We start from the raw sequence: 27,749 nt of genomic DNA on the forward strand, positions 1-27,749 counted from the left end.
GACTGGCACTAATTGGATAAGAATTGGCATCATAGGAAACGTGAAGCACAAACAATGAATAACCAGTAACTGACTTGTCCAGTGATCTGTGGTGTTAATAGTTGGGAAATCCCATGTCTGTAGTGACCATGAAGGGACTATTTGGTAGTTGATACTACAGTATATAATTTAAGGTATCTGAAAATAATTTATTGGCTGTAAATAATTGTCTTTCTTAAATGGTGATTTTTTTGCCTCTTCACAGTTACCTCTCCCTTATTTGAAAGAGTGGCCAACCTGGCAGGTCAGGGGGGCCTTTCTGGCTTCAGCAGCTGCTTTGCATTTTTACACCATAAGCATAATGTGATGTCTTGGCAGTGAGGCACAAAAAGCATAAACCTGAAATGACCCACACCTCCATTTTGTCTTGGTCATTTCCACTTTCTATGTTTCCTTCCATGTATAGGATACTGTTCGTTGGTGTTTTCCTATCACAAAAACTGCCCTGTCCTGTTAGTTTTCATTAGAACAAGTTGGTGTGAGAGTTTATAGCTCACCCTAACTTGGATTTAGCGACCTGCAGCTGTCCCCGGCTGACATGTGAGCCAGGCCAGTAGGACAGAAATGGCTTGCCTGTATAAATCACATCTCCATCCCCCTGTGTTCGTTGACCAAAATAACCCTCTTCAGTGTATCAGTGCCGGGGGCTGAGCGAGGCTGGGAGGGCCAGGGGACATGGAAACCCACGCCTGCTTTCTACAAATAGGACAAACTCAGTCAGGTCCTAGTTCCTCAAACCTCAACCAAAGATTTGGGGCCTGGGGGCCTTTCAATACAAATGGGCTGAATCTGGAACCTTTTGCTCTTGTTTACAAACATTTGTATATAAGCCCATTTCACCAAAATCCATGTGGATAGAATGCAAACAAGTTTTCTCTTTTGGTAAAAATAAATATATCCAATGATAGCTAAGATACTGCCATACATAGTGAGTTCCGATGCTGCTGTAGTTACAAGCTAAAATAAATACATTGTGCGTACAAACGCTACAAATAATGTTTGCAATATTCTCATATTTGGCTGTTTTTATTCATACCATCCTGTAATGTTTGATCGAAATGTTGTTTAAAAATAAACCCAGAAATTGTGAGGTGATGGATGGTATAAATATATTAGATTAAAGTATGTACTTCATTATTCCTATAAAATGCATGGTAGAAAGAACGGGTGGTTGAGAACAACTCACACAGCCAGTGATGAAAACTGTTTCTAAATGACAGACACTCTGGCAAAATTATTTTGACAAGATACACCAAGATTATGTAAGCTTCGTGCATTACTTTTGTAAAGTGAGTTTCATTTCCACTTCCTGCCTATGCCCATCCAAGCAGTCAAGTCAAGTGAGACAAATGTAGCTTATTGTATTTTGACAGCGCCTCATGCGTGGGAAGATAACGTGACTGACTGCGAAAACAAGCTCTTCAAAGAAACTGTTTGCAGTAAGAATACAGACTGGATGAAAGCCTTACTTTGCAACAAGAACAGTACATGATTAGTGAGTCCACTCTATGAGTCCACTCCTGGCAGTGTGGTGCCAGCACAACAACCTCTCCCTCAACGTGTTGAAGATAAATGAGCTGATCGTGGACTACAGGAAAAGGAGGGCCAGGCACGCACTCATTAACATCGACAGGGCAGTGGTGGAGCAGGTCGAGAGCTTCCTTGGTGTCCACATCACGCATCAACTATCATGGTCTTAACACACCAAGACAGTCATGAAGAGGGCACGACAATGCCTATTCCCCTTCAGGAGACTGAAAAGATCTGGCATGGGTCCTCAGAGCTTCCCACACTGCCCCTACTCGGATGGTATCGCGCCGTCCCAACCTTCGCTCTCTCTCCCCCGCTACTCTCTCCTCTTCCATCCTATCATCTCTTCCCTCTGCTCAAACCTTCTCCAACCTATCTCCTGATTCTGCCTCCTCAACCCTCCTCTCCTCCCTTTCTGCATCCTTTGACTCTCTATGCCCCCTATCCTCCAGGCCGGCTCGGTCCTCCCCTCCCGCTCCGTGGCTCGATGACTCATTGCGAGCTCACAGAACAGGGCTCCGGGCAGCCGAGCGGAAATGGAGGAAAACTCGCCTCCCTGCGGACCTGGCATCCTTTCGCTCCCTCCTCTCTACATTTTCCTCTTCTGTCTCTGCTGCTAAAGCCACTTTCTTCCACTCTAAATTCCAAGCTTCTGCCTCTAACCCTAGGAAGCTCTTTGCCACCTTCTCCTCCCTCCTGAATCCCCCTCCCAATCCCCCTCCTCCCTCTCTGCAGATGACTTCGTCAACCATTTTGAAAAGAAGGTCGACGACATCCGATCCTCGTTTGCTAAGTCAAACGACACCGCTGGTTCTGCCCACACTGCCCTACCCTGTGCTCTGACCTCTTTCTCCCTCTCTCTCCAGATGAAATCTCGCATCTTGTGACGGCCGGCCGCCCAACAACCTGCCCGCTTGACCCTATCCCCTCCTCTCTTCTCCAGACCATTTCCGGAGACCTTCTCCCTTACCTCACCTCGCTCATCAACTCATCCCTGACCGCTGGCTACGTCCCTTCCGTCTTCAAGAGAGCGAGAGTTGCACCCCTTCTGAAAAAACCTACACTCGATCCCTCCGATGTCAACAACTACAGACCAGTATCCCTTCTTTCTTTTCTCTCCAAAACTCTTGAACGTGCCGTCCTTGGCCAGCTCTCCCGCTATCTCTCTCAGAATGACCTTCTTGATCCAAATCAGTCAGGTTTCAAGACTAGTCATTCAACTGAGACTGCTCTTCTCTGTATCACGGAGGCGCTCCGCACCGCTAAAGCTAACTCTGTCTCCTCTGCTCTCATCCTTCTAGACCTATCGGCTGCCTTCGATACTGTGAACCATCAGATCCTCCTCTCCACCCTCTCTGAGTTGGGCATCTCCGGCGCGGCCCACGCTTGGATTGCGTCCTACCTGACAGGTCGCTCCTACCAGGTGGCGTGGCGAGAATCTGTCTCCTCACCACGCGCTCTCACCACTGGTGTCCCCCAGGGCTCTGTTCTAGGCCCTCTCCTATTCTCGCTATACACCAAGTCACTTGGCTCTGTTATAACCTCACATGGTCTCTCCTATCATTGCTATGCAGACGACACACAATTAATCTTCTCCTTTCCCCTTCTGATGACCAGGTGGCGAATCGCATCTCTGCATGTCTGGCAGACATATCAGGGTGGATGACGGATCACCACCTCAAGCTGAACCTCGGCAAGACGGAGCTGCTCTTCCTCCCGGGGAAGGACTGCCCGTTCCATGATCTCGCCATCACGGTTGACAACTCCATTGTGTCCTCCTCCCAGAGCGCTAAGAACCTTGGCGTGATCCTGGACAACACCCTGTCGTTCTCAACTAACATCAAGGCGGTGGCCCGTTCCTGTAGGTTCATGCTCTACAACATCCGCAGAGTACGACCCTGCCTCACACAGGAAGCGGCGCAGGTCCTAATCCAGGCACTTGTCATCTCCCGTCTGGATTACTGCAACTCGCTGTTGGCTGGGCTCCCTGCCTGTGCCATTAAACCCCTACAACTCATCCAGAACGCCGCAGCCCGTCTGGTGTTCAACCTTCCCAAGTTCTCCCACGTCACCCCGCTCCTCCGCTCTCTCCACTGGCTTCCTGTTGAAGCTCGCATCCGCTACAAGACCATGGTGCTTGCCTACGGAGCTGTGAGGGGAACGGCACCTCAGTACCTCCAGGCTCTGATCAGGCCCTACACCCAAACAAGGGCACTGCGTTCATCCACCTCTGGCCTGCTCGCCTCCCTACCACTGAGGAAGTACAGTTCCCGCTCAGCCCAGTCAAAACGGTTCGCTGCTCTGGCCCCCCAATGGTGGAACAAACTCCCTCACGACGCCAGGACAGCGGAGTCAATCACCACCTTCCGGAGACACCTGAAACCCCACCGCTTTAAGGAATACCTAGGATAGGATAAGTAATCCTTCTCACCCCCCCCCCCCTTTAAGATTTAGATGCACTATTGTAAAGTGACTGTTCCACTGGATGTCATAAGGTGAATGCACCAATTTGTAAGTCGCTCTGGATAAGAGCGTCTGCTAAATGACTTAAATGTAAATGTAAATGTTATACAGCTGCACCATTGAGAGCAACCTGACTGGTTGCATCACCGCCTGGTATGGCAACTGCTCTGCCTCCGACCACAAGGCACTACATAGGGTAGTGTGTACAACCCAGAACATCCCTGGGGCCAAACTTCCTGCCATCCAGGACCTCTATACCAGGCAGTGTCAGAGGAAGACTCTAAAAATTATCAAAGACTCCAGCCACCCTAGTCGTAGATTGTTCTCTCTGCTACCGCATGGCAAGTGGTACCGAACCACCAAGTCTAGGTCCAACATGTAACATGTACATATTACCTCAATTACCTCGACTAACTTGTACCCCCACACATTGACTCGGTACCGGTACCCCGTGTATATAGCCTCGTTATTGTTATTTTGTTGTGTTACGTTTTTTTAACTTTAGTTTATTTAGTAAATATATTCTTAATTCTTATTTTTCTTAAAACGTAATTGTTCTTTAAGGGCTTGTAAGTAAGCATTTCACAGTGAGGTCTACACCTGTTATATTCAACGCATGTGACAAATACAATTGGATTTGATTTCAGCCTTATTTATGATACACATTTGCTAACAACTACCATAGCAAACTAACAAGTTACTCAACTAGCTAGCTAAACAAATGTTAAACATTAGCCATGATATAGCCCCCCACAAATACATTAGCATCAGACATGATTCATTCATAAGACATTTGCTTTTATACACTATACCTTCACAGCAACTATAGCTAGTTATGAGCATATTTTGTAGTCTCAGTGTACAGTTGAAGTTTACATACGCCTTAGCCAAATACATTTTAAATCCGTTTTTCACAATTCCTAACATTTAAGTAACAATTCCCTGTCTTAGGTCAGTTAGGATCACCACTTAATTTTAAAAATATGAAATGTTAGAATAATAGTAGAGAAAATGATTTATTTCATCACATTCCCAGTGGGTCAGAAGATTACATACACTCAATTAGTATTGAGTAGCATTGCCTTTAAATTGCTTAACTTGGGTCAAACGTTTTGGGTAGCCTTCCACAAACTTCCACAATAAATTGGGTGAATTTTGGCCAATTCCTCCTGACAGAGCTGGTGTAACTGAGTCAGGTTTGTAGGCCTCCTTGCTCACACATGCTTTTTCAGTTCTGCCCACAAAATGTCTATAGGATTGAGGTCAGGGCTTTGTGATGGCCACTCCAATACCTTGACTTCGTTGTCTTTAAGCCATTTTGCCACAACTTTGGAAGTATGCTTGGGGTCATTGTCCATTTGGAAGACCCATTTGCGACCAAGCTTTAACTTCAGGAAACTGATGTCTTGAGATGTTGCTTCAATATATCCACATACTTTTCCGTCCTCATGATGCCATCTATTTTTTGAAGTACACCAGTCCCTTCTACAGCAAAGCACCCCCACAACATGATGCTGCCACCCCCGTGCTTCACGGTTGGGATGTGTTCTTCGGCTTGCAAGCCTCCCCCTTTTCCTCCAAACATAACAATTGTCATTATGGCCAAACAGGACAATCATTGTCCCCATGTGCAGTTGCAAAACATAGACTGGCTTTTTTTATGGCGGTGTTGGAGCAGTGGCTTCTTCCTTGCTGAGCAGCCTTTCAGGTTATGTCAATATAGGACTCGTTTTACTGTGGATAGATAATTATGTACCTGTTTCCTACAGCATCATCACAAGGTCCTTTGCTGTTGTTCTGGGATCGATTTGCACTTTTTGCACCATTGTACGTTCATTTCTTGGAGACAGAACGTGTCTCCTTCCTGAGCGGTATGATGGCTGCGTGGTCCCATTGTGTTTATACTTGCGTACTATTGTTTGTACAGATGAACGTGGTACCTTCAGGCATTTGGAAATTTCTCCCAAGGATAAACCAGACCTGTGAAAGTCTTGGCTGATTTATTTTGATTTTCCCATGATGTCAAGCAAAGAGGCACTGTGTTTGAAGATAGGCCTTGAAATACATCCACAGGTACTCCTCCAATTGACTCAAATTATGTCAATTAGCCTATCACAAGCTTCTAAAGCCATAACAACATTTTCTGTAATTTTCCAAGCTGTTTAAAGGCACAGTCAACATAGTGTATGTAAACTTCTGACCCACTGTAATTGTGATACAGTGAAGTATACGTGAAATAATCTGTCTGTGAACAATTGTTTGAAAAATGACTTGTGTGATACACAAAGTAGATGTCCTAACTGACTTGCCAAAACTATAGTTTGTTCACAAGAAATTTGTGGAGTGGTTGAAAAACAAGTTTTAATGACTCCAGCCTAAGTGTATGTAAACTTCCAACTTCAACTGTATATCGGTTTTATGAAAAGAATATTGCAATTGTATGAATGTTCACTTTTGTGTTCACTTCCACAGCTCTGTGAAGTCCTTACAACTGCTTTCTGGTTTTCCATTAGGCCAGGTGTAAATGTTCTGGGAGCCTTTACCTACCTTACCTGTCTGAATTCAGTGGGAAGTCCATCAACCATTGTTGGTCCATTTGTAGGAAATTCAGTTTGCTGAGTTGAAGGCTTGTGAGAAGTTTGTTAAGAGGGTTTTATGCATGGAGGATCAGTCATGAAGCTTTTTTACATTATAGTGTAGAATAATATTACTATATGCTTTTTCATATCTATCAAACGATATAAATAGCATATCACATGATCTATATTGGTCCCCTCCACTAGCATATAGCCACTTTTTCATTTACCACTATATCGCTGGACATCACCTTCCTGTGCCCTGCACCCACACATATCTTGGCTTTTATTGACAGTGCTTTTTAGAGTATGCCTTTTCATATGGTTTTACAATCCCAGGTCAGTTGTGGCAGGGATGAACTGTGTCACAGTGGGGCAAATTTACTTTTACATTACTTAGTAACGTCTTAATAATCTGGGATCTTGAAGGGTCTTGGAATAGTTTAGCAGCGATTGTTCAACCACCTGCAACATGGGAAACCTACATTAGCTAGCTACAGTGCCTTTCAAAAGTTTTCACCCACCTTGGTGTTTTTCATATTTTGTTTCATTACAACCTGTCTTTTAAATGGGTTTTATTTGTATTTCATGTAATGGACATGACTGGTGTCAAATTGGTGAATTGAAATGAAAAAAAAAAAAAAACTTGTTTAAAAAAATTCAACAACAAAAAAAAGTGAAAAAGTGGTGCGTGCCTATATATATACACCCCCTTCGCTATGAAGCCCCTAAATAAGATCTGGTGCAACAAATTACCTTCAGAAGTCACATAATTACGTAAATAAAGTCCACCTGTGTGCAATCTAAGTGTCACATGATCTGTCACATGATCTCAGTATATATACACCTGTTCTGAAAGGCCCCAGAGTCTGCAACACCACCATTAAATCCATTATTAAAAAATGGAAAGAATATGGCACCACAAGAAACCTGCCAAGAGAGGGCTTCCCACCAAAAGTAATGGACTAGGCAAGGAGGACACTAATCAGAGAGGAAACAAAGAGACCAAAGAAAACCCTGAAGGAGCTGCAAAGCTCCCCTGCGGAGATTGGAGTATCTATCCATAGGACCACTTTAAGCCGTACACTACACAGAGCTGGGCTTTTTAGAAGAGTGGACAGAAAAAAAGGAATGGCTTAAAGAAGAAAATAAGCAAACACATTTGGTGTTTGCCAAAAGGCATGTGGGAGACTCCCCAAACATATGGAAGAAGGTACTCTGGTCAGATGAGTCTAAAATTTAGCTTTTTGGTCAATGAACACCTCTCATCAGCCCGAGAACACCATCCAGGGACTGGGAAATTGGTCAGAATTGAAGGAATGATGGATGGCACTAAATACAGGGAAATTCTTGAGGGAAACCTGTTTCAGTCTTCCAGAGATTTGAGACTGGAATGGAGGTTCACCTTCTAGCAGGACAATGACCCTAAGCATACTGCTAAAACAACACTAGGGTGGTTTAAGGGGAAACATTTAAATGTCTTGGAATGAGCTAGTCAAAGCTCAGACCTCAATCCAGTTGAGAATCTGCGGTATGACTTAAAGATTGTTGTACACCAGCGGACCCCATCCAACTTGAAGGAACTGGAGCAGTTTTGCCATGAAGAATGGGCAAAAATCCCAGTGGTTAGATGTGCCAGGCTTATAGAAACATACCCAAAGAGACATGCAGCTGTAATTGCTGCAAAAGGTGGCTCTGCAAAGTATTGACTTTGTGGGGGTGAATAGTTATGTGGCTCAAGTTTTCTGTGTTTTTTGTTGTCTTATTTCTTGTTTGTTTCACAATAAAAAATATTTTGCATCTTCAAAGTGGTAGGCATGTTATGTAAATCAAATGATACAAACACCCCAAAAATCTATTTTCATTCCAGGTTGTAAGGCAACAAAATAGGAAAAATGCCAAGGGGGGTGAGTACTTACGCAAGTCACTGTATCTATGCAAATCAGCTACTGAATATCCCTAATATCTAGGACCCAAATATAATGCTGTATAATTATTATAACAGAGTTGGTTGTGTTGCCAATTTAGTGCAACTTTGTCACTAGGTCTAGGAGTCAATCACCACCTTCCGGAGACACCTGAAACCCCACCTCTTTAAGGAATACCTAGGATAGGATAAGTAATCCTTCTCACCCCCCTTAAAAGATTTAGATGCACTATTGTAAAGTGGCTGTTCCACTGGATGTCTTAAGGTGAATGCACCAATTTGTAAGTCGCTCTGGATAAGAGCATCTGCTAAAGGACTTAAATGTATAATGTAAATGTTTGTCAGACCACCCTAGTGACTTTTTCTATGAAAGTAACAAATTCAGCGACAAATTCAGTTACTGTACTTTTTACAATTGCCCCTGGGTTTTCCCTTCGAGTTTTGATAGGCCTAAATATAGAATTTATTTTCAGTCAGCCGAGATGAGAGTGAAAGAGAGCAGCTGCCTGACTAGGACCAGACCAGACTGTAAGAGCAGCCAACAGTGCTCTGTGCTTCTGAGCGAAAACATGAGGGGAGGGGGAAAAAGGTCACTGATCACAAGCAATGGCAATTTAATTTTGTGACATCATGAATACAGTATACAATATACAGTATCAAATATTGTAAACCATATCCCAAAATAAACTAATTATAAACATAACAAAGCATTAGGCTATACAACCTTTTCAGGTGTTTCCCAACATCTGCAAAATGGCGACGTCCTAATTGCAAAAAGTACCAAATCATTTTGTTCTTCTTTTAATAGTGTAGCCAAGGTGGGGCATTGAACATAAGTTGTGGTTACTGAAGATACCACGGCATCTTACAGCAAGTGTATGGCTGTTAACCCTGTTCTGAACAAATACTCAACCTGGCCATACCATTATGGCAAGCTTATTGTTCCAAGCTTCAAAAGCTCATTCACCCCTCACTTCTCCATTTTGCATTAGCACCCAGATTATTGAATGTTCTCTATCAATTTGCTAGTCAAATAAACAATACAAAAGTTTTGGTTGGGTTTAACACCAAGTTAATTCAGGAATTGTCCATTTTTTTCCAATAGGATGCTTTCAATTTACAGTTTATTGTGAATGATCCCATATATTAGTCATTTTACAGTCATTTCTCAATATACAAACGTTTCTAAAAGAAATAGGATGTCCAGATGTATACATGATGTAATATGCTTGATTCAGAGGGGTTGGGTTAAATGTGGAAGACACATTTCAGTTGAATGCATTCAGTTTCCTTTCCTTGTTGGTTACAATCCTTTTAGTTGTTACATTTTCAATAAATTATTTTGACAAAAATATTTCACAGCTAGATATGAACATGATTGGCATACTAAACCGGTCAAGGCATTTAACGTTTCCCAGAAGAAGGATGTTGAACATCTTCAAGCAATGTTGTTACCAAAGCAGGTTACAAAACCTAGAGTTATCTAACACTCAAGTCTTACTAACTAACTTGGCACTAATTATCAACACATATAATCTGCACTAAGTCTACTGTACATGTTGGTACAGTACACCAACATATTGCCAACAGTTTATATTATAATTTGTTTAAATCTATGGGATGTAACTAGCATGGTGACTAATAGTGTAAATATTGCATTTGTTCCTCTTGTAAAGGGGTTCGTCTTTAGTTTGAGTGACAGGGACAGCCACTCTCTCCTTTTGGTCACCAGCTATTTAATGAGTCAGAGTTACTTATTTTTTGTACATTAATTACAATATTAGTTTCTGAAGTGTTAAGTTGATTTAAGTTAACTCCATGTTAATTATCACCTTTTATGAAAGAGTAAATATTAGTACCCAAACAAAGAGCAATGAAACGCTGATCTCCCACCAGTGTGGAGTGAGTGACAGGTGTGAGCTTGCATAAATGGCTCCTTTTCCCATGATGCCTCTGACAGGGTGGCCAATGGGGAGTGGCAGTGAAGTGATGATGCTGTTTTGTCCCCAAGTATATAAAGTTAAACAACCATATTGGTACTTCTGAGCAGTTGGAGCATTCCCAGCCTTGCCTCAGGTGTAGGGATTTGCAAGGAGAAAAACAGAACTACACAGCTAAGAAACTGTGTGGTTTTGTTTTTGGGTGGTTATTTTGGAGGCTCAACCGTTCTCACCTTGGATTTTCTGGAAACATTTCTGGATAAAGAGATAGCTGCTGAGGCTATAGCCATCTGGGCACTGTCCCATCTGTTCAAGGCACCCTTGTGGATACAAGTAAGTCATTTTTACTTGGTAATCAATGATGCAACATTTCTTATTTCCTTAATCGTTCTTTACATTGTTTGTTGCTAAACAATAGTTTTAGCAAGAATGGTTCCACAGTATGAACATTGTTATATTTGATTGTAAATATTTATAATACTTTGTCACTTACTGTTAATTGAATATCTTTACATTAAAAACACTGTTGCTGATAACTGCTGTTTTGGATCCCTCAAGGTTACTTTATGGTGCATTTGGATTGGTGCTATGATTCAGAAAGCCAAGAATAGCCCCTGATAGCATTAGAGTGGTGTCCCAGCTGCGGAGCAATGTCTTTTTAAGGGAATCAGCAGCAGGGCTATCAGTTGCACCTCCAGTTATGTGCCACATGGTGACTGTCAATCAAGCAAGCGGGGGACAGATTATTTTTGGAGACTGCCATATCTGTCGCTCAGATTCCAATCTTGAAATATCTGAAGTTAATTCAGTTTTGTACAGGTTTTTATTGAATGCTAACGTCTAATGACATTTGACATGATGGTCCAAGTTTTTTGATGTATTGGAAAAACATGTATTTATGGTGGTCATAAACCCCCTAAAACAGGGGATTTGAGCAGGCCCTCCCATAGGAATTCATAGGAGTCAAATAGTTTTGCATTATCACTTGGATTATCCTACGTTTAAATCCATGACATTATGATACTCTCAAAGCAATTCTTATAGACTATTGTGTAAATGTAAAATAAGGAAGATATTTGTTTTTGGATAATGTTTTGATATAGGTAAAGTTCCTCCCCAGTGACAGAGTTGATTGAGATTTTGACTGACAGGGACAGTCTGGTAGTGTCACTTCAGTTATAGCAAGGCCATGGTATCGAAGTGAGTTTACAGAAGGGCTGCCTGTGATAGAAGAAATACATTGCCCTCAATTTGATGTTTAAAGAGATATTCTGTTGGAGTTTTTGATTCATTTTATTGATGTAGTATACGGATGCAATGTCATGATCAGAAATGTGTCAGATTAATGTGGACAGGGACATTTGTGTGCACCTGGCCTTTGTCATTTGCTTGACATAAAACATTCATTTTTCTCCAGTATGTTTTAATCCCAGGCTGATAACAGCCTATCCATTGACATTCAATTGGGATGATTTATTAGTATATTGATGTTGACAGTTCACTGTTGCATGGAAGTAGGCCTACACAGGTGTCTCAGAGACAGTTTCTAAAGAGGAATATTACATTTCCATATTGGATATCTGACTGCTTCTGAATAAGAGCTGATGGAGAAAGTTGTTGAGCCAGGGCAGATTTGAACTTGAGTAACTTATAAAACATACAGACTGAATTTACTAAACGTTTTGTGAATTGTGACTATGGTGAAGTAAATTGGTTTAAATGTTATAAAATGTAGCCTATGTTCTATGTGCCATTGTAGAATAACATGGTTACATCCTAATTTATTGTCAAACAACATAGACCTAGTATTTTGTTATATTATAATGAAAAAATGAAAGTGACAACTGAACTTTGGTCTAATTGGTTAAGTTGGATATTGATATCTTATAAATTGTATAATGTAGGCAGAAACTTGGTACTTGTAATGTAAGCCCAGGCCTGATTCTTCTAGAATGTAGGACTGGTGCCTGTGAATGTCATGAAATAAGCCTAGCTATTTACGTCCAATCTTGCTCATATGGTTACATGCATGGTAATGTTTTTCTGAACCTGCCCATTGCAAAACTTTTTATGATCTATTTGAAACATTGTAGTGAAATATAAGACTTCATGGATTGCAGACTTGTGTTTGTGAGAGCTCTATAATACAGGTTAACTTCCAATTACATTTACATTACATTTAAGTCATTTAGCAAACGCTCTTATCCAGAGCGACTTACAAATTGGTGCATTCACCTTATGACATCCAGTGGAACAGCCACTTTACAATAGTGCATCTAAATCTTTTAGGGGGGTTGTTTGTTAATATAATAATCAATGCAAAAAGTAGGCATACATTTCTCATGGCCATTTCTGTTGTGTAATTACATAGATTTTTAAGTTTAGAGTGGCACTGTAAATTGTCTGTAGGCCTAAGCATTGTAGGCCACATGTTAACTGCCATTGAGTTCTGCTGATGGTCAGCCTCCAGTTGTTATTGTCTTGTCTTTGGGCTGACACTACTGTGTCCCAGGGTTTGGCCGGGGTTTGGCCGGGGTTTGGCCGGGGTTTGGCCGGGGTTTGGCCGGGGTTTGGCCGGGGTTTGGCCGGGGTTTGGCCGGGGTTTGGCCGGGGTTTGGCCGGGGTTTGGCCGGGGTTTGGCCGGGGTTTGGCCCTAACATCCAGACCCCATGGAGCCTCTGATTTCTGGAACTGACAGACAGACAAGCTGCTTTGGGCCAGGTGGAGGGAGCATTTCTGAGGAGTCCCTCAGCCTCATTTCTCTGCTGCTAAAAATATCCTGTTGTGCTGCTCTCAGATTGTTTCGGACCCTTCATATACTGTATTAAGTAAAACCATTTCACTCAGCTAGATATCAAATGGGTATTGTTGTGAGGCCAAAGTATAGACTGCAGATTAAAATGTGCTGTTTAGCTAAATCGGGCACTAATACACCTCAGTATTGTCTAAATTGTTGATTATTGTGTCGGCCTAATAATATAAATATATAATATGTCCCTGTTAAATAGCCTAAATGATATAAATAAACATGTCGTTCTATTGGATGTAGGCTATTTTGAATTAGTAGTTTAACTCTGTGATTTCATGTTGTGTCTTTCTTCCAGGGTGCCGTCCACAATGTCAACACAGGCGCCAACATTTACACAGCCGCTGCAGAGCGTTGTGGCACTAGAGGGTAGTGCCGCAACGTTCGAGGCGCAAGTTAGTGGTAAGACATCTTTTTTTTGTTCTTGTCACGAAGTTCCAGTTGTCTGCAATTCTATTCACATCACACATGTTGACCTATCCACCGACCTTGTTTCTAGAACTTTAGCTACCAATTGATAATCTGAGTCAATTGTTAATTGATTCAAGCAAGCAACATGAATCTTAACACACGTCAGATAGTCTAGATGAATACATATTAACATTTGTCAACAGTATCATTAATAAAACAAATGACAAACTTTACCTCCAGGTAATCCAGTTCCCGAGGTGAGCTGGTTCCGTGATGGCCAGGTTCTTTCCGCTGCCGCTCTGCCCGGCGCACAGATCTCGTTCAGCGATGGCCGAGCTGTTCTGATGATCCCTGCTGTGACAGCCGTGCACAGTGGAAGATTTTCTGTGAGAGCCACCAATGGTGCTGGACAAGCCACTAGCACCGCTGAACTTCTTGTTACAGGTGACACCTTGTATTTATTTGACCTGAGACCTGTTTTAATTGCTGGTTCAGTTATTGTGTGACCCTAACTAACACAAACGTTCTCTTACAGTGGAGACCGCACCACCCAATTTTATTCAGAGACTACAGAGTATGACCGTGAGACAAGGAAGCCAAGTGAGACTGGATGTTCGTGTTGCAGGAATCCCTACACCTGTGGTAAAGTTCTACAGAGAGGGAGCTGAGATACAGAGCTCTGCTGACTTTCAGATTGTTCAAGAAGGAGACCTTTACAGTTTGTTGATTGCCGAAGCCTTCCCAGAGGATTCTGGAACTTACTCTGTAAATGCTTCAAACAGCAGTGGACGGGCTACCTCCACTGCTGAACTACTGGTTCAAGGTGAGACTGCATTACTCCTTTTCCTTGAATCATTAATGATGGGAAACAGGAATCATGTGGGTAGATGAGCAGAGAATGAGCCAAAGCTTACTCATATTGGTATTTATGGTTAGAACTAAAATACATTAGTAAAAAACATTTAAGAAAACATGTAAACTAATGTAATTTATTATTTCTGTATTTTGAATTCATGCTGTATCAATAGATTAAATGCTCATCTATATATATATATATATATATATATATATATATATATATATATATATATATATATATATATATAGAGAGAGAGAGAGAGAGAGAGTTATATATATATATATATATAGAGATGAGCATTTAATCTATTGATACAGCATGAATGTCAAGTATTTATGTTAATTCTACATATAATTATTTTCCAATGTCCAGGTGAAGAGGTAGCAGTCCCTGCTAAGAAGACAAAGACTATTATGTCAACATCTTCTCAGATGACGTCTTCTCAGTCCCGCCAGACCAGAGAGACCAGAGTAAGATTCTACTGTCGTCTTAGTCCAAAGTCATATATAAGCTTAAATAAAAATTGAACTCAGTGAGAAAAACTACATTCTCCATTGAAAAGACATAATTTCAATCAGTTTCGCCGATTGAAAAGACATTTCAATCAGTTTCGCCATTGAAAAGACATAATTTCAATCAGTTTCACCATTGAAAAGACATAATTTCAATCCGTTTCGCCATTGAAAATACATAATTTCAATCAGTTTCGCCGATTGAAAAGACATTATTTCAATCAGTTTCGCCATTGAAAAGACATAATTTCAATCAGTTTCACCATTGAAAAGACATAATTTCAATCCGTTTCGCCATTGAAAAGACATAATTTCAATCAGTTTCTCCATTGAAAAGATGTAATTTCAATCAGTTTCTCCATTGAAAAGACATAATTTCAATCAGTTTCGCCATTGAAATTACATCTTTTCAACCAGTGTTGCTCACTGGGAAGTATACCTTTAACAATAGAAAATGCTATAAAAGATATGAAACCTTGCTTACTCCAACTAATGTTCTTCTCTTTCAATTCAGAGAGTGGAGTCACATTTCCAGTCCAGCTCTATGATGGAAATGCGCGTTGAAGGTGGTGTAGTGACCCAGACATTGGCACACAAGACCCCACCACGTGTGCCTCCAAAGCCAACCTCAACCTCCAAGTCCCCAACACCACCATCTCTTGCAGCCAGGGTTGCAGGTGGACGTCATCAGTCACCATCACCTGTGAGACATGTCAAGGCGCCCACTCCGGCCCCTGTCAGGTAAGACATTTGATTTTCATCCTATTGGAAAACACAGAGCTGGTTTCCTGGACTCAGATTATGTCTACTACTGATCTACAAAAAGCATGCTCAATGGGGATTCTCCGTTCAAAGATCTTTGTAGTCCTGGACTAGGCTTAGTCTAGGTCTGGGAAACCGACTCACATTGCTATTGTAGTAGACTTCAAACTCGTACATTTGTGTCTATTCTGAAATAACTTCTGTGTGCCTGTTTTCCATTTTCAGGTCTGCCTCTCCCACTTCTGCCTCAAGACTGTCTGTGTCACCAATCAGACCAGTCAAATCCCCACTGACCACACGCAAACAAGTATCCCATAGTCCAGATGTGCCTCCACCATGGAAGCAGGGAGAGGGATTTGTGGCGGAGTCCAGCTACAGCATGACCACTGCCTCTAGTGCCAGTCATGTCCAGTCTTCTGCCACCCATGCTCACATGGAGCAGCACTGGGAGGGCTCTTATGGATTGAAAACGACTGGTGCCGCTGTATCTGGTGTCGCTGTGAGAGAGGTAAGGAGATCACCATCTGGGCCGCTCACTCTGTGGGAGTGGATCCATCTAGTGGTCTACTGCAGGGTTTCCAAACTCCCTCCTGCCCCTCCAGCTTGATGATTAGTTGATTATTTGAATCAAATGATTTGTGTCGTGCTAGGGCTAGGGCAAGAAACAAAATGTGCACGGGGGGAGAAAAGAGCCTCAATAGATGTGAATATGGCAAGTTGAATGGTTACACACAACAGAATGTTTTAATGAGCAAATAACTACACGGATATGTTGACTTTTTGTCATCAGTGTGATGTTTTCCTTGTTCAAAGTTATTACCGAGATCCACAACAGGAGGTTTCAATAGGAGCAAATTACTACACAGATATTACTGATAGTCATACATGTGATACGTTTTCCTTGTTCAATTTTCTTATATGATGTTCATGCATTTGATTGCTTCCTAATCACACTAACAAATGGAAGCACCAGCATCATGATACGGATGATAAAGTGATTGCTGTAGTTGCCGTGGTAGCAGCGGTGGACCAGGCACGTAGCTGCAACTCCCAGTCTGTAGATGGATCTTGCACACATGCACGCTCTGCTGCTGTGTTTATTGCACCAATACAGGAGCAGGTAGTTTAGAAATAAAACACTCTCCCCTCCATATCCACCAGAGGAGGCTGGTGGAAGGAGCTACAGCAGTACAGACTCGTTGTAATGCTGGAGTGGAACAGTCAAACATGTGGTTTCCATATGATTAATGTGTTTGATACCGTTCCATCCATTCCATTCCAGCTATTACAATAAGCCTGTCCTCCTAAAGCTCCAGCCTCCTCTGATATCCACCTAGTCAAGGTTTCCCCTTCATATTTTGAGTGTCCCTACTGACTTTCCCCATCAATCTCATACTGCATAAAAAAATTGCAACTCTTTACAATTTTCTACCTTCTGTCCTTGCACCTCTCCTTGTCCATATCCATCCCAGATATGCACATTTCCCCCACGCAATATGAATGCTGACGAGGAAACAAACCGTTTCAACCTTTCATTGCTGTTTGGCAACATTTAGCTTACACCAGACATCGTGAAAATAACAACAGCAACCAAGGCAATAGTGGTGGCAGCAGTTGTCAAAATGGCTAGTGAAGCAGAGGGAGAAACTGTCAGCACTGAGATCCAACATGGAGATAATATGGGAAGCTTCACTGCTTCAAGTGTGATGGTGACTACTGAGGAGCAGGTGACTGAGGTGTGATGGTGACTACTGAGGAGCAGGTGGCTGAGGTGTGATGATGACTACTGAGGAGCAGGTAGCTGAGGTGTGATGATGACTACTGAGGAGCAGGTAGCTGAGGTGTGATGGTGACTACTGAGGAGCAGGTAGCTGAGGTGTGATGGTGACTACTGAGGAGCAAGTAGCTGAGGTGTGATGATGAGTACTGAGGAGCAGGTAGCTGAGGTGTCATGATGACTACTGAGGAGCAGGTAGCTGAGGTGTGGTGATGACTACTGAGGAGCAGGTAGCTGAGGTGTGATGGTGACTACTGAGGAGCAGGTGGCTGAGGTGTGATGGTGACTACTGAGGAGCAGGTAGCTGAGGTGTGATGGTGACTACTGAGGAGCAGGTAGCTGAGGTGTGATGGTGACTACTGAGGAGCAGGTAGCTGAGGTGTGATGATGACTACTGAGGAGCAGGTAGTTGAGGTGTGATGGTGACTACTGAGGAGCAGGTAGCTGAGGTGTGATGATGACTACTGAGGAGCAGGTAGCTGAGGTGTGGTGATGACTACTGAGGAGCAGGTAGCTGAGGTGTGATGGTGACTACTGAGGAGCAGGTGGCTGAGGTGTGATGGTGACTACTGAGGAGCAGGTAGCTGAGGTGTGATGGTGACTACTGAGGAGCAGGTAGCTGAGGTGTGATGGTGACTACTGAGGAGCAGGTAGCTGAGGTGTGATGATGACTACTGAGGAGCAGGTAGTTGAGGTGTGATGGTGACTACTGAGGAGCAGGTAGCTGAGGTGTGATGATGACTACTGAGGAGCAGGTAGCTGAGGTGTGATGATGACTACTGAGGAGCAGGTAGCTGAGGTGTGATGGTGACTACTGAGGAGCAGGTAGCTGAGGTGTGATGGTGACTACTGAGGAGCAGGTAGCTGAGGTGTGATGATGACACACCAGTGATCACTCCCCATTTCCGTCTTTGTTTTTATTCATTACACAAAATTATCAACAACTTACATCTCTACATCAAACATGTCTAACAAAACAAAACACAGGTATAAACAAGAAAATACTAAATACATAATATATATATATATATATATATATATATATATATATATATATATATATATATATATATATATATATATATATAAATAAATAACATAAATAGAAATATTTCTTCCATTTTACTCTCTCACTTTCCCCATTTCTTTTGTCACATTCTTTCTGTTTATAGTAATTATGTGACTAACCCACTTCATAATATTGCTGTGAATGCACGGTATGATGCCATGATATGTTCAATTACACAAAATGTTCTTTGTAGATGTTTTGTTACATTCATTTGTATGTTATGTTTTGTTATGTTATGTCAACTTTTTGTTGTTACTACTGCCATGGATGATGTGTATGATCTATGTGCTGTATGTGTTACATTCACTGCTTGTTGTCTCAAAGGTTGAGGGTGGGAAAAAAGCGGAGGCAAAGGCTACAGTGGTTGCTGCTGTTGACCTAGCACGTGTTCGGAAGCCAATGCACGGAGAGAGGGGTCATGCTGAAGAGGAAACCATAGATTCTGATATAAAACAGCAGTCGATGCTGTCTACCACTGAGCAACAATTCTCAACGAGGACTGAGGCTGGGCAAATGCAAACAACAATTCAAACACTTGCTCCTGAACAGAGTATTCATGTCTCCCAGGTTAGACGTGACTTTTAAGTAGACAATAGAAGAAGAAAGAAAAACCTTTAAAAATTAGTCATTTGTTATATTTTGGGGGTTGTAATCACTCAATCTGAACTCCATTGGTTATTTTAGATGCAAAGAACTACCACTCAAGTGGATACTGGCCTTGCACCATCCCCAATTCCACATTTCACAGTTTCAAAAGTTATGGTTCCTAAACCTGACCATAGCTATGAGGTAAGCATAGGTCAAATCAGGCAAGCAGTGCAACATAACAGAAACAAGAAAATAAATCAATAATTGTCTATCTTATATAGAGGTAGATATTTATACATATGTAAAAGTGGTTCCTGCTTGCCTGAGATGCAACTTTCTATCTTTGTAGCAATCATTCAGATGAGAACTTAATACAAAATGTAATCTAAACAATAATGATTTGATATATTTGATTTTGGTCTTAATCGCTCCCGTCCTATTACCATTAATCAATAATTATACTAATAATGTCATATTCATTTGAATAATCCTCTAACATACTGTAGTTTTATACTTTATTTAAAACCCCTCCATTCATATAGGCTTTAATCAAACTAACTTAGATTCCCCATCTTGTGGCTAAACAAAACAAACCCAAGACGTTCATAATGCTTTGTTCTGATTCGTGATGATAATGGTATTCTCCTTGGGTTGATCAGGTTTCGATAGCAGGTTCTGCTATTGCCACACTGCAGAAAGAGTTATCCTCTACCTCTTCACATGCTGCTCAAAAGATCATCAAGACAGTGAAGCCTCCATCTCATAAGATTGTGGTGGCGACAAGAGTGACGCCAGAGCCGACCCCGCCTCCGTTTAAAGATATCGCAGACAGATATCAGACACATTTCGACACTCAGTCACAGCAGAAACAGATAGGCACTTCGTTTTCAGGGGGCATGGAGCAAATTTATGAGGACTGGGAACAACAGGTTTGTAACCCAGGTGTTTTTCAGATACTAGTCCCCATGTGTTAGAACCTCTCCTCTCCAGTGTCTTAACAGTTCTCCTTAGTTGCTACTAATCTTAACATCAGCCTTGTATACCTCCCCTCCTACGACAACCTCTAACTAAACCAGTCCATTTGTCTTTTGTCGTCCAAGTACATTTTTGTCCACTGCAAAAAAAATGCACACACACACACACACACACACACACACACACACACACACACACACACACACACACACGGTGCTAGAAATAGTATGACATTAACAGAGATGTGTCTATTCCCTAGGTTGTTGAAACAGCAGTTGTTCCATCACCAATGGAGGAGCCAACTGTGCCACCTACTCTTGTGGCTGTAAGTATTGTAATATTTTTGATTCCTCATTCTTTAAAAAAATATAAATATATATATTTTTCATTACTTTTACCTATAGATTAGCATTTTACTGAACATGTGTGTGTGTTGTTTTCAGGGCTTGAACAACGTGACTGTGACTGAGGGTGAATCTGTGACTCTGGAATGTCAGATCACTGGTCACCCTGCCCCTGGCATCATGTGGTTCAGAGAGGACTACAGAATTGAGAGCTCCATTGACTTCCAGATCACTTATGAGAGTAAATGTGCCCGTCTGGTCATCCGCGAGGCCTTCGCAGAAGACAGCGGTCGCTTCACTTGCACTGCTACTAGCGAGGCTGGAACTATCAGTACATCCTGCTACCTGCTTGTCAAAGGTAAAGAGCATAAAGATAATGTTATGTATGTCTACCTATACCTTATTGGAATGATTAAACCTGACTTTGATTAAACCTGACTTTATATTGCAGTGTCAGAGGAGATTGAGAGCAGAGAGGACACTACTGTGTCTGAATATGTTGAAACTTCTGCAGAGCATCAGTGAGTAGAAAACAGCATGAACTATTAACAAATGTGTTATTTACGAGTTTGCATTGAAAGCATACAACTGGATAGTTTTTTGCTCAAGATATTAGATAGTTAAATCATTAAACCTTCCTTTTAGGATTAGCATTGGAGCCAAGGAGGAGACCATGTCGGAGGTGAGCGCTGTTGCAGAGACTGTGGAAGCAGCTCCCTTCTTTGTCAAGAAGCCAACTGTGCAGAAGTTGGTGGAGGGCGGAAGAGTTGTCTTTGAGTGCCAGATCGGAGGCAGCCACAAGCCCAACATTATCTGGAAGAAGACTGGAGTGCCCCTTACTACAGGATACAGGTAACACATTCCTAGTCAATCACAATATTGCATTTTTGTATTTTTTATTGTGTTTTCTACATTACATTATATTTCCATCCATTAGATATAAAGTGCACTACAATAAGGAGAGTGGAGTGTGTAAATTGGAGATCTCCATGACGTTTGCTGATGATGCTGGAGAGTACTCCATCTTTGTCAAGAACCCTCTTGGAGAAGAGTCTGCCTCAGCCAGTCTGCTTGGGGAAGGTCAGTCGGTTTAATTTGTATTAGAAAATGTTTGCGGGGTTGAGTTATAGCCTTACACTAAATTGGTATTTCCTATTAAAGTTGGTATATCCCTTATTACAGAGGAATATGAAGAATACATGAAGAAACATGAAGTGACATATAAGACTGAAGTGACTACAATGGTACAGGAGTCTAGAGTGGCAGAAGTACCAACTGTTGCTGTTAGTGGCTATGAGACAGAACAGAGGATGTACATGCAAAACAGAATGGCTCAGCAGGCCCAAGCGACACGCACCTTCATCTCCGAGCAGGTATAGTGATCAGCTGAGGCACCTCACACTAAACACTACATCAACTTCACACTAATCACTACATCAACCTCACACTAAACACGACATCAATCTCACACTAAACCCTACATCAACCTCACATTGAACACTACATCAACCTCACACTAAACACTACATCAACTTCACACTAAACACTACATCAACCTCACACTAAACACTACATCAACCTCACACTAAACACTACATCAACCTCACACTAAACACGACATCAATCTCACACTAAACCCTACATCAACCTCACACTAAACACTACATCAACTTCACACTAAACACTACATCAACCTCACACTAAACACTACATCAACCTCACACTAAACACCACATCAACCTCACACTAAACACTACATCAACTTCACACTAAACACTACATCAACCTCACACTAAACACAACATCAACCTCACACTAAACACTACATCAACCTCACATTGAACACTACATCAACTTCACACTAAACACAACACCAACCTCACACTAAACACTACATCAACCTCACACTAAACACTACATCAACTTCACACTAAACACTACATCAACTTCACACTAAACACAACACCAACCTCACACTAAACACTACATCAACCTCACACTAAACACCACATCAACCTCACACTAAACACCACATCAACCTCACACTAAACACTACATCAACTTCACACTAAACACAACACCAACCTCACACTAAACACAACATCAACCTCACACTAAACACAACATCAACCTCACACTAAACACTACATCAACCTCACACTAAACACCACATCAACCTCACACTAAACACTACATCAACCTCACACTAAACACTACATCAACCTCACATTGAACACTACATCAACTTCACACTAAACACAACACCAACCTCACACTAAACACTACATCAACCTCAGACTAAACACTACATCAACTTCACACTAAACACAACACCAACCTCACACTAAACACTACATCAACCTCACACTAAACACAACACCAACCTCACACAAAACACTACATCAACCTCACACTAAACACTACATCAACCTCACACTAAACACAACATCAACCTCACACTAAACACAACACCAACCTCACACTAAACACTACATCAACTTCACACTAAACACAACACCAACCTCACATTAAACACTACATCAACTTCACACTAAACACTACATCAACTTCACACTAAACACCACATCAACCTCACACTAAACACTACATCAACTTCACACTAAACACAACACCAACCTCACACTAAACACTACATCAACCTCACACTAAACACTACATCAACCTCACACTAAACACTACATCAACTTCACACTGAACACCACATCAACCTCACACTAAACACTACATCAACTTCACACTAAACACAACACCAACCTCACACTAAACACTACATCAACCTCACACTAAACACTACATCAACCTCACACTAAACACTACATCAACTTCACACTAAACACCACATCAACCTCACACTAAACACAACATCAACTTCACACTAAACACAACACCAACACCAACCTCACACTAAACACAACACCAACCTCACACTAAACACTACATCAACCTCACACTAAACACTACACCAACCTCACACTAAACACTACATCAACCTCACACTAAACACTACATCAACTTCACACTAAACACCACATCAACCTCACACTAAACACTACATCAACTTCACACTAAACACAACACCAACCTCACACTAAACACTACATCAACCTCACACTAAACACTACATCAACCTCACACTAAACACTACATCAACTTCACACTAAACACCACATCAACCTCACACTAAACACTACATCAACTTCACACTAAACACAACACCAACCTCACACTAAACACTACATCAACCTCACACTAAACACTACATCAACCTCACACTAAACACTACATCAACTTCACACTAAACACCACATCAACCTCACACTAAACACTACATCAACTTCACACTAAACACAACACCAACACCAACCTCACACTAAACACAACACCAACCTCACACTAAACACTACATCAACCTCACACTAAACACTACATCAACCTCACACTAAACACTACATCAACTTCACACTAAACACAACACCAACACCAACCTCACACTAAACACAACACCAACCTCACACTAAACACTACATCAACCTCACACTAAACACTACATCAACTTCACACTAAACACTACACCATCCTCACACTAAACACTACATCAACCTCACACTAAACGCTACATCAACTTCACACTAAACACTACACCATCCTCACACTAAACACTACATCAACCTCACACTAAACACTACATCAACTTCACACTAAACACTACACCATCCTCACACTAAACACTACATCAACCTCACACTAAACACTAAATCATCCTGACACTAAACACTACATCAACCTCACACTAAACACTAAATCATCCTGACACTAAACACTACAACAACCTCACACTAAACACTACATCAACCTCACACTAAACACTACATCAACCTCACACTAAACGCTACATCAACTTCACACTAAACCCTACATCAACCTCACATTGAACACTACATCAACCTCACACTAAATACTACATCAACCTCACACTAAACACTAAATAATCCTGACACTAAACACTACATCAACCTCACACTAAACACTAAATCATCCTGACACTAAACACTACAACAACCTCACACTAAACACTACATCAACCTCACACTAAACGCTACATCAACTTCACATAAAACCCTACATCAACCTCACAATAAACCCTACATCAACCTCACATTGAACACTACATCAACCTCACATTAAACACCACATCAACCTCACACTAAACACTAAATCATCCTGACACTAAACACTACATCAACCTCACACTAAACACTAAATCATCCTGACACTAAACACTACAACAACCTCACACTAAACACTACATCAACCTCACACTAAACACTACATCAACCTCACACTAAACACTACATCAACCTCACACTAAACACTACATCAACCTCACACTAAACACTACATCAACCTCACATTGAACACTACATCAACTTCACACTAAACACAACACCAACCTCACACTAAACACTACATCAACCTCACACTAAACACTACATCAACTTCACACTAAACACCACATCAACCTCACACTAAACACTACATCAACCTCACACTAAACACTACATCAACCTCACACTAAACACTACATCAACCTCACATTGAACACTACATCAACTTCACACTAAACACAACACCAACCTCACACTAAACACTACATCAACCTCACACTAAACACTACATCAACTTCACACTAAACACCACATCAACCTCACACTAAACACTACATCAACTTCACACTAAACACAACACCAACACCAACCTCACACTAAACACTACATCAACCTCACACTAAACACAACACCAACACCAACCTCACACTAAACACTACATCAACTCACACTCAACCTCACACTAAACACTACATCAACCTCACACTAAACACTACATCAACCCTAAACACTACATCACCTCACACTAAACACTACATCAACTTCACACTAAACACAACACCAACATCAACCTCACACTAAACACTACATCAACACTAAACACTACATCAACCTCACACTAAACACTACATCAACCTCACATTGAACACTACATCAACTTCACACTAAACACAACACCAACCTCACACTAAACACTACATCAACCTCACACTAAACACTACATCAACTTCACACTAAACACCACATCAACCTCACACTAAACACTACATCAACTTCACACTAAACACAACACCAACACCAACCTCACACTAAACACTACATCAACCTCACACTAAACACTACATCAACCTCACACTAAACACTACATCAACCTCACACTAAACACTACATCAACCTCACACTAAACACTACATCAACCTCACACTAAACACTACATCAACCTCACACTAAACACTACATCAACCTCACACTAAACACTACATCAACCTCACACTAAACACTACATCAACCTCACACTAAACACTACATCAGATGTTATTTGACATATTTTTGTTTTTGTGGTCTTTTTACACTACAATGGAAATCCAATAATTCACTCAATAGCTTTACTTTTAAAAAAATGTTTACAGGAACTCAAGATTACTGTCGTTGAGGAGAGGATTATCCATGAGATTGAGGTCCGCATCATGCAGATTACATACCAACAAATTGTGACTGAGGATCGGGAAGAGATGGTGACTTGTGCAGACCGTGAGGCTGTACAGTCAGCCTTTGCCACTCCAGTTAAAAACTACAGAATCATGGAAGGAATGGGGGTCACTTTCCACTGCAAAATGGCAGGAACTCCATTGCCCAAGGTAGTCAGAAAACATGTATTTTTATATTTTGTGTCCATTCTACTTCATATAAATGTTGAGATGAAACATTTATCCATAATTTCGTGTCTCTCAAAAGATCGTATGGTACAAAGATGGCAAGCGTATCCATCATGGCGGCCGTTACCAGATGGAGAGTCTTCAGGATGGTAGAGCCAGCCTACGTCTTCCTGTGGTGCTGCCAGAAGATGAAGGTGTTTACACAGCATTAGCCAGCAACATGAAGGGCAACTCTGTAAGCTCTGGGAAACTGTACGTGGTGCCCACTGCAGGAGCAGAAGCTCCACAGATGCCTGAGTCACCGGCAATGCAGAGAATGAGGTGAGATGTTATGCTATGAATCCCACATGTAAGTGATGTAGCTGCTTAATAGCCTAATCATAAAGCCATCATAAGAACTTTTCATTTCTGTGTTAATTTCTCAGGTCCACATCCCCACGCTCTACAAGCCGCTCTCCCGGTCGTTCTCCCGGACGCTCTCCTGCTCGCAGACTTGATGACACTGATGAGAGTCAGCTGGAAAGACTATACAAGCCTGTGTTTGTCTTGAAGCCACAGTCATTCAAGTGTGCTGAAGGGCAGACTGCCAGATTTGACCTGAAAGTAGTTGGTAGACCCATGCCAGACACTTTCTGGTTCCACAATGGTAAGTGATGTGAAAACATGATACATCGTCTAAGATATGTTTCATAAAAAAAAATATTAAAAGTATTATTCCTTTCTTTGTTATTTTCAGGACAACAAGTTGTCAATGATTACACCCACAAGATAGTGGTGAAGGAAGATGGAACTACGTCACTGATTGTGGTTCCAGCCATGCCCCATGATTCTGGAGAGTGGACCGTGGTCGCTCAGAACAGAGCTGGAAGGACCTCTGTCTCCATGACACTTACAGTTGACGGTAAAGGCTCCATTTGAAATATGTGACTGACTCAGGAAAAAGGGAAACATTTTGATTTGTGCTCCAGTTTATATTTCAGGACATGAATCTATTGTTTATTTGTTATTTATTTTTATTCCATTCATTTATATGTGCTTGATCTTTGTTACATTTACAGCCAAAGAAAACTTGATCAGACCCCAGTTTATTGAGAAGCTGAAGAACATCAGTGTTAAGCAAGGCACTCTGGTTGAGTTGGCTGTCAAAGCCATCGGAAACCCCCTGCCTGATATTGTTTGGCTGAAAAACAGTGACATCGTCTCCCCAATGAAGCACCCAAATATCAAGTGAGTGTCTTGTCCATATCATGAGTTAAAATACAGTTAGTATGTTGTCCTCACATGTTGAATATTCCGAGTCTATTCAGATACATTACAGTAGCCTAGCAGTTAAGAGCATTGGGCCAGAAACCAAAAGGTCACTGCTTCGAATCCCTGAGCCGACTAGGT

The 27,749-nt window shown here is 41.6% G+C and overlaps 1 protein-coding gene across 1 annotated transcript in view; it reads left to right on the top strand.

Annotated features, from left to right (window-relative positions):
• The first annotated feature begins 10,600 nt into the window (after window positions 1–10,600).
• Window positions 10,601–27,749, top strand: part of ttn.1 (titin, tandem duplicate 1) — a 178,750-nt gene continuing 161,601 nt past the window's right edge. Inside the window, exons 1-18 of the mRNA XM_052522660.1 lie at window positions 10,601–10,808; window positions 13,580–13,683; window positions 13,933–14,136; window positions 14,228–14,515; window positions 14,924–15,021; window positions 15,578–15,804; window positions 16,051–16,333; window positions 20,494–20,559; window positions 20,678–20,936; window positions 21,030–21,099; window positions 21,224–21,430; window positions 21,516–21,658; window positions 21,761–21,951; window positions 26,115–26,342; window positions 26,440–26,681; window positions 26,786–27,006; window positions 27,097–27,261; window positions 27,419–27,587. Of these exons, the coding sequence (XP_052378620.1) occupies window positions 13,593–13,683; window positions 13,933–14,136; window positions 14,228–14,515; window positions 14,924–15,021; window positions 15,578–15,804; window positions 16,051–16,333; window positions 20,494–20,559; window positions 20,678–20,936; window positions 21,030–21,099; window positions 21,224–21,430; window positions 21,516–21,658; window positions 21,761–21,951; window positions 26,115–26,342; window positions 26,440–26,681; window positions 26,786–27,006; window positions 27,097–27,261; window positions 27,419–27,587 (3,152 nt within the window). The 5' untranslated portion in view covers window positions 10,601–10,808; window positions 13,580–13,592. The remainder of the gene's footprint in view (window positions 10,809–13,579; window positions 13,684–13,932; window positions 14,137–14,227; window positions 14,516–14,923; window positions 15,022–15,577; window positions 15,805–16,050; window positions 16,334–20,493; window positions 20,560–20,677; window positions 20,937–21,029; window positions 21,100–21,223; window positions 21,431–21,515; window positions 21,659–21,760; window positions 21,952–26,114; window positions 26,343–26,439; window positions 26,682–26,785; window positions 27,007–27,096; window positions 27,262–27,418; window positions 27,588–27,749) is intronic.

Source organism: Oncorhynchus keta, chromosome 7, assembly GCF_023373465.1.
Source record: "Oncorhynchus keta strain PuntledgeMale-10-30-2019 chromosome 7, Oket_V2, whole genome shotgun sequence".
Lineage (NCBI taxonomy): Eukaryota > Metazoa > Chordata > Actinopteri > Salmoniformes > Salmonidae > Oncorhynchus > Oncorhynchus keta.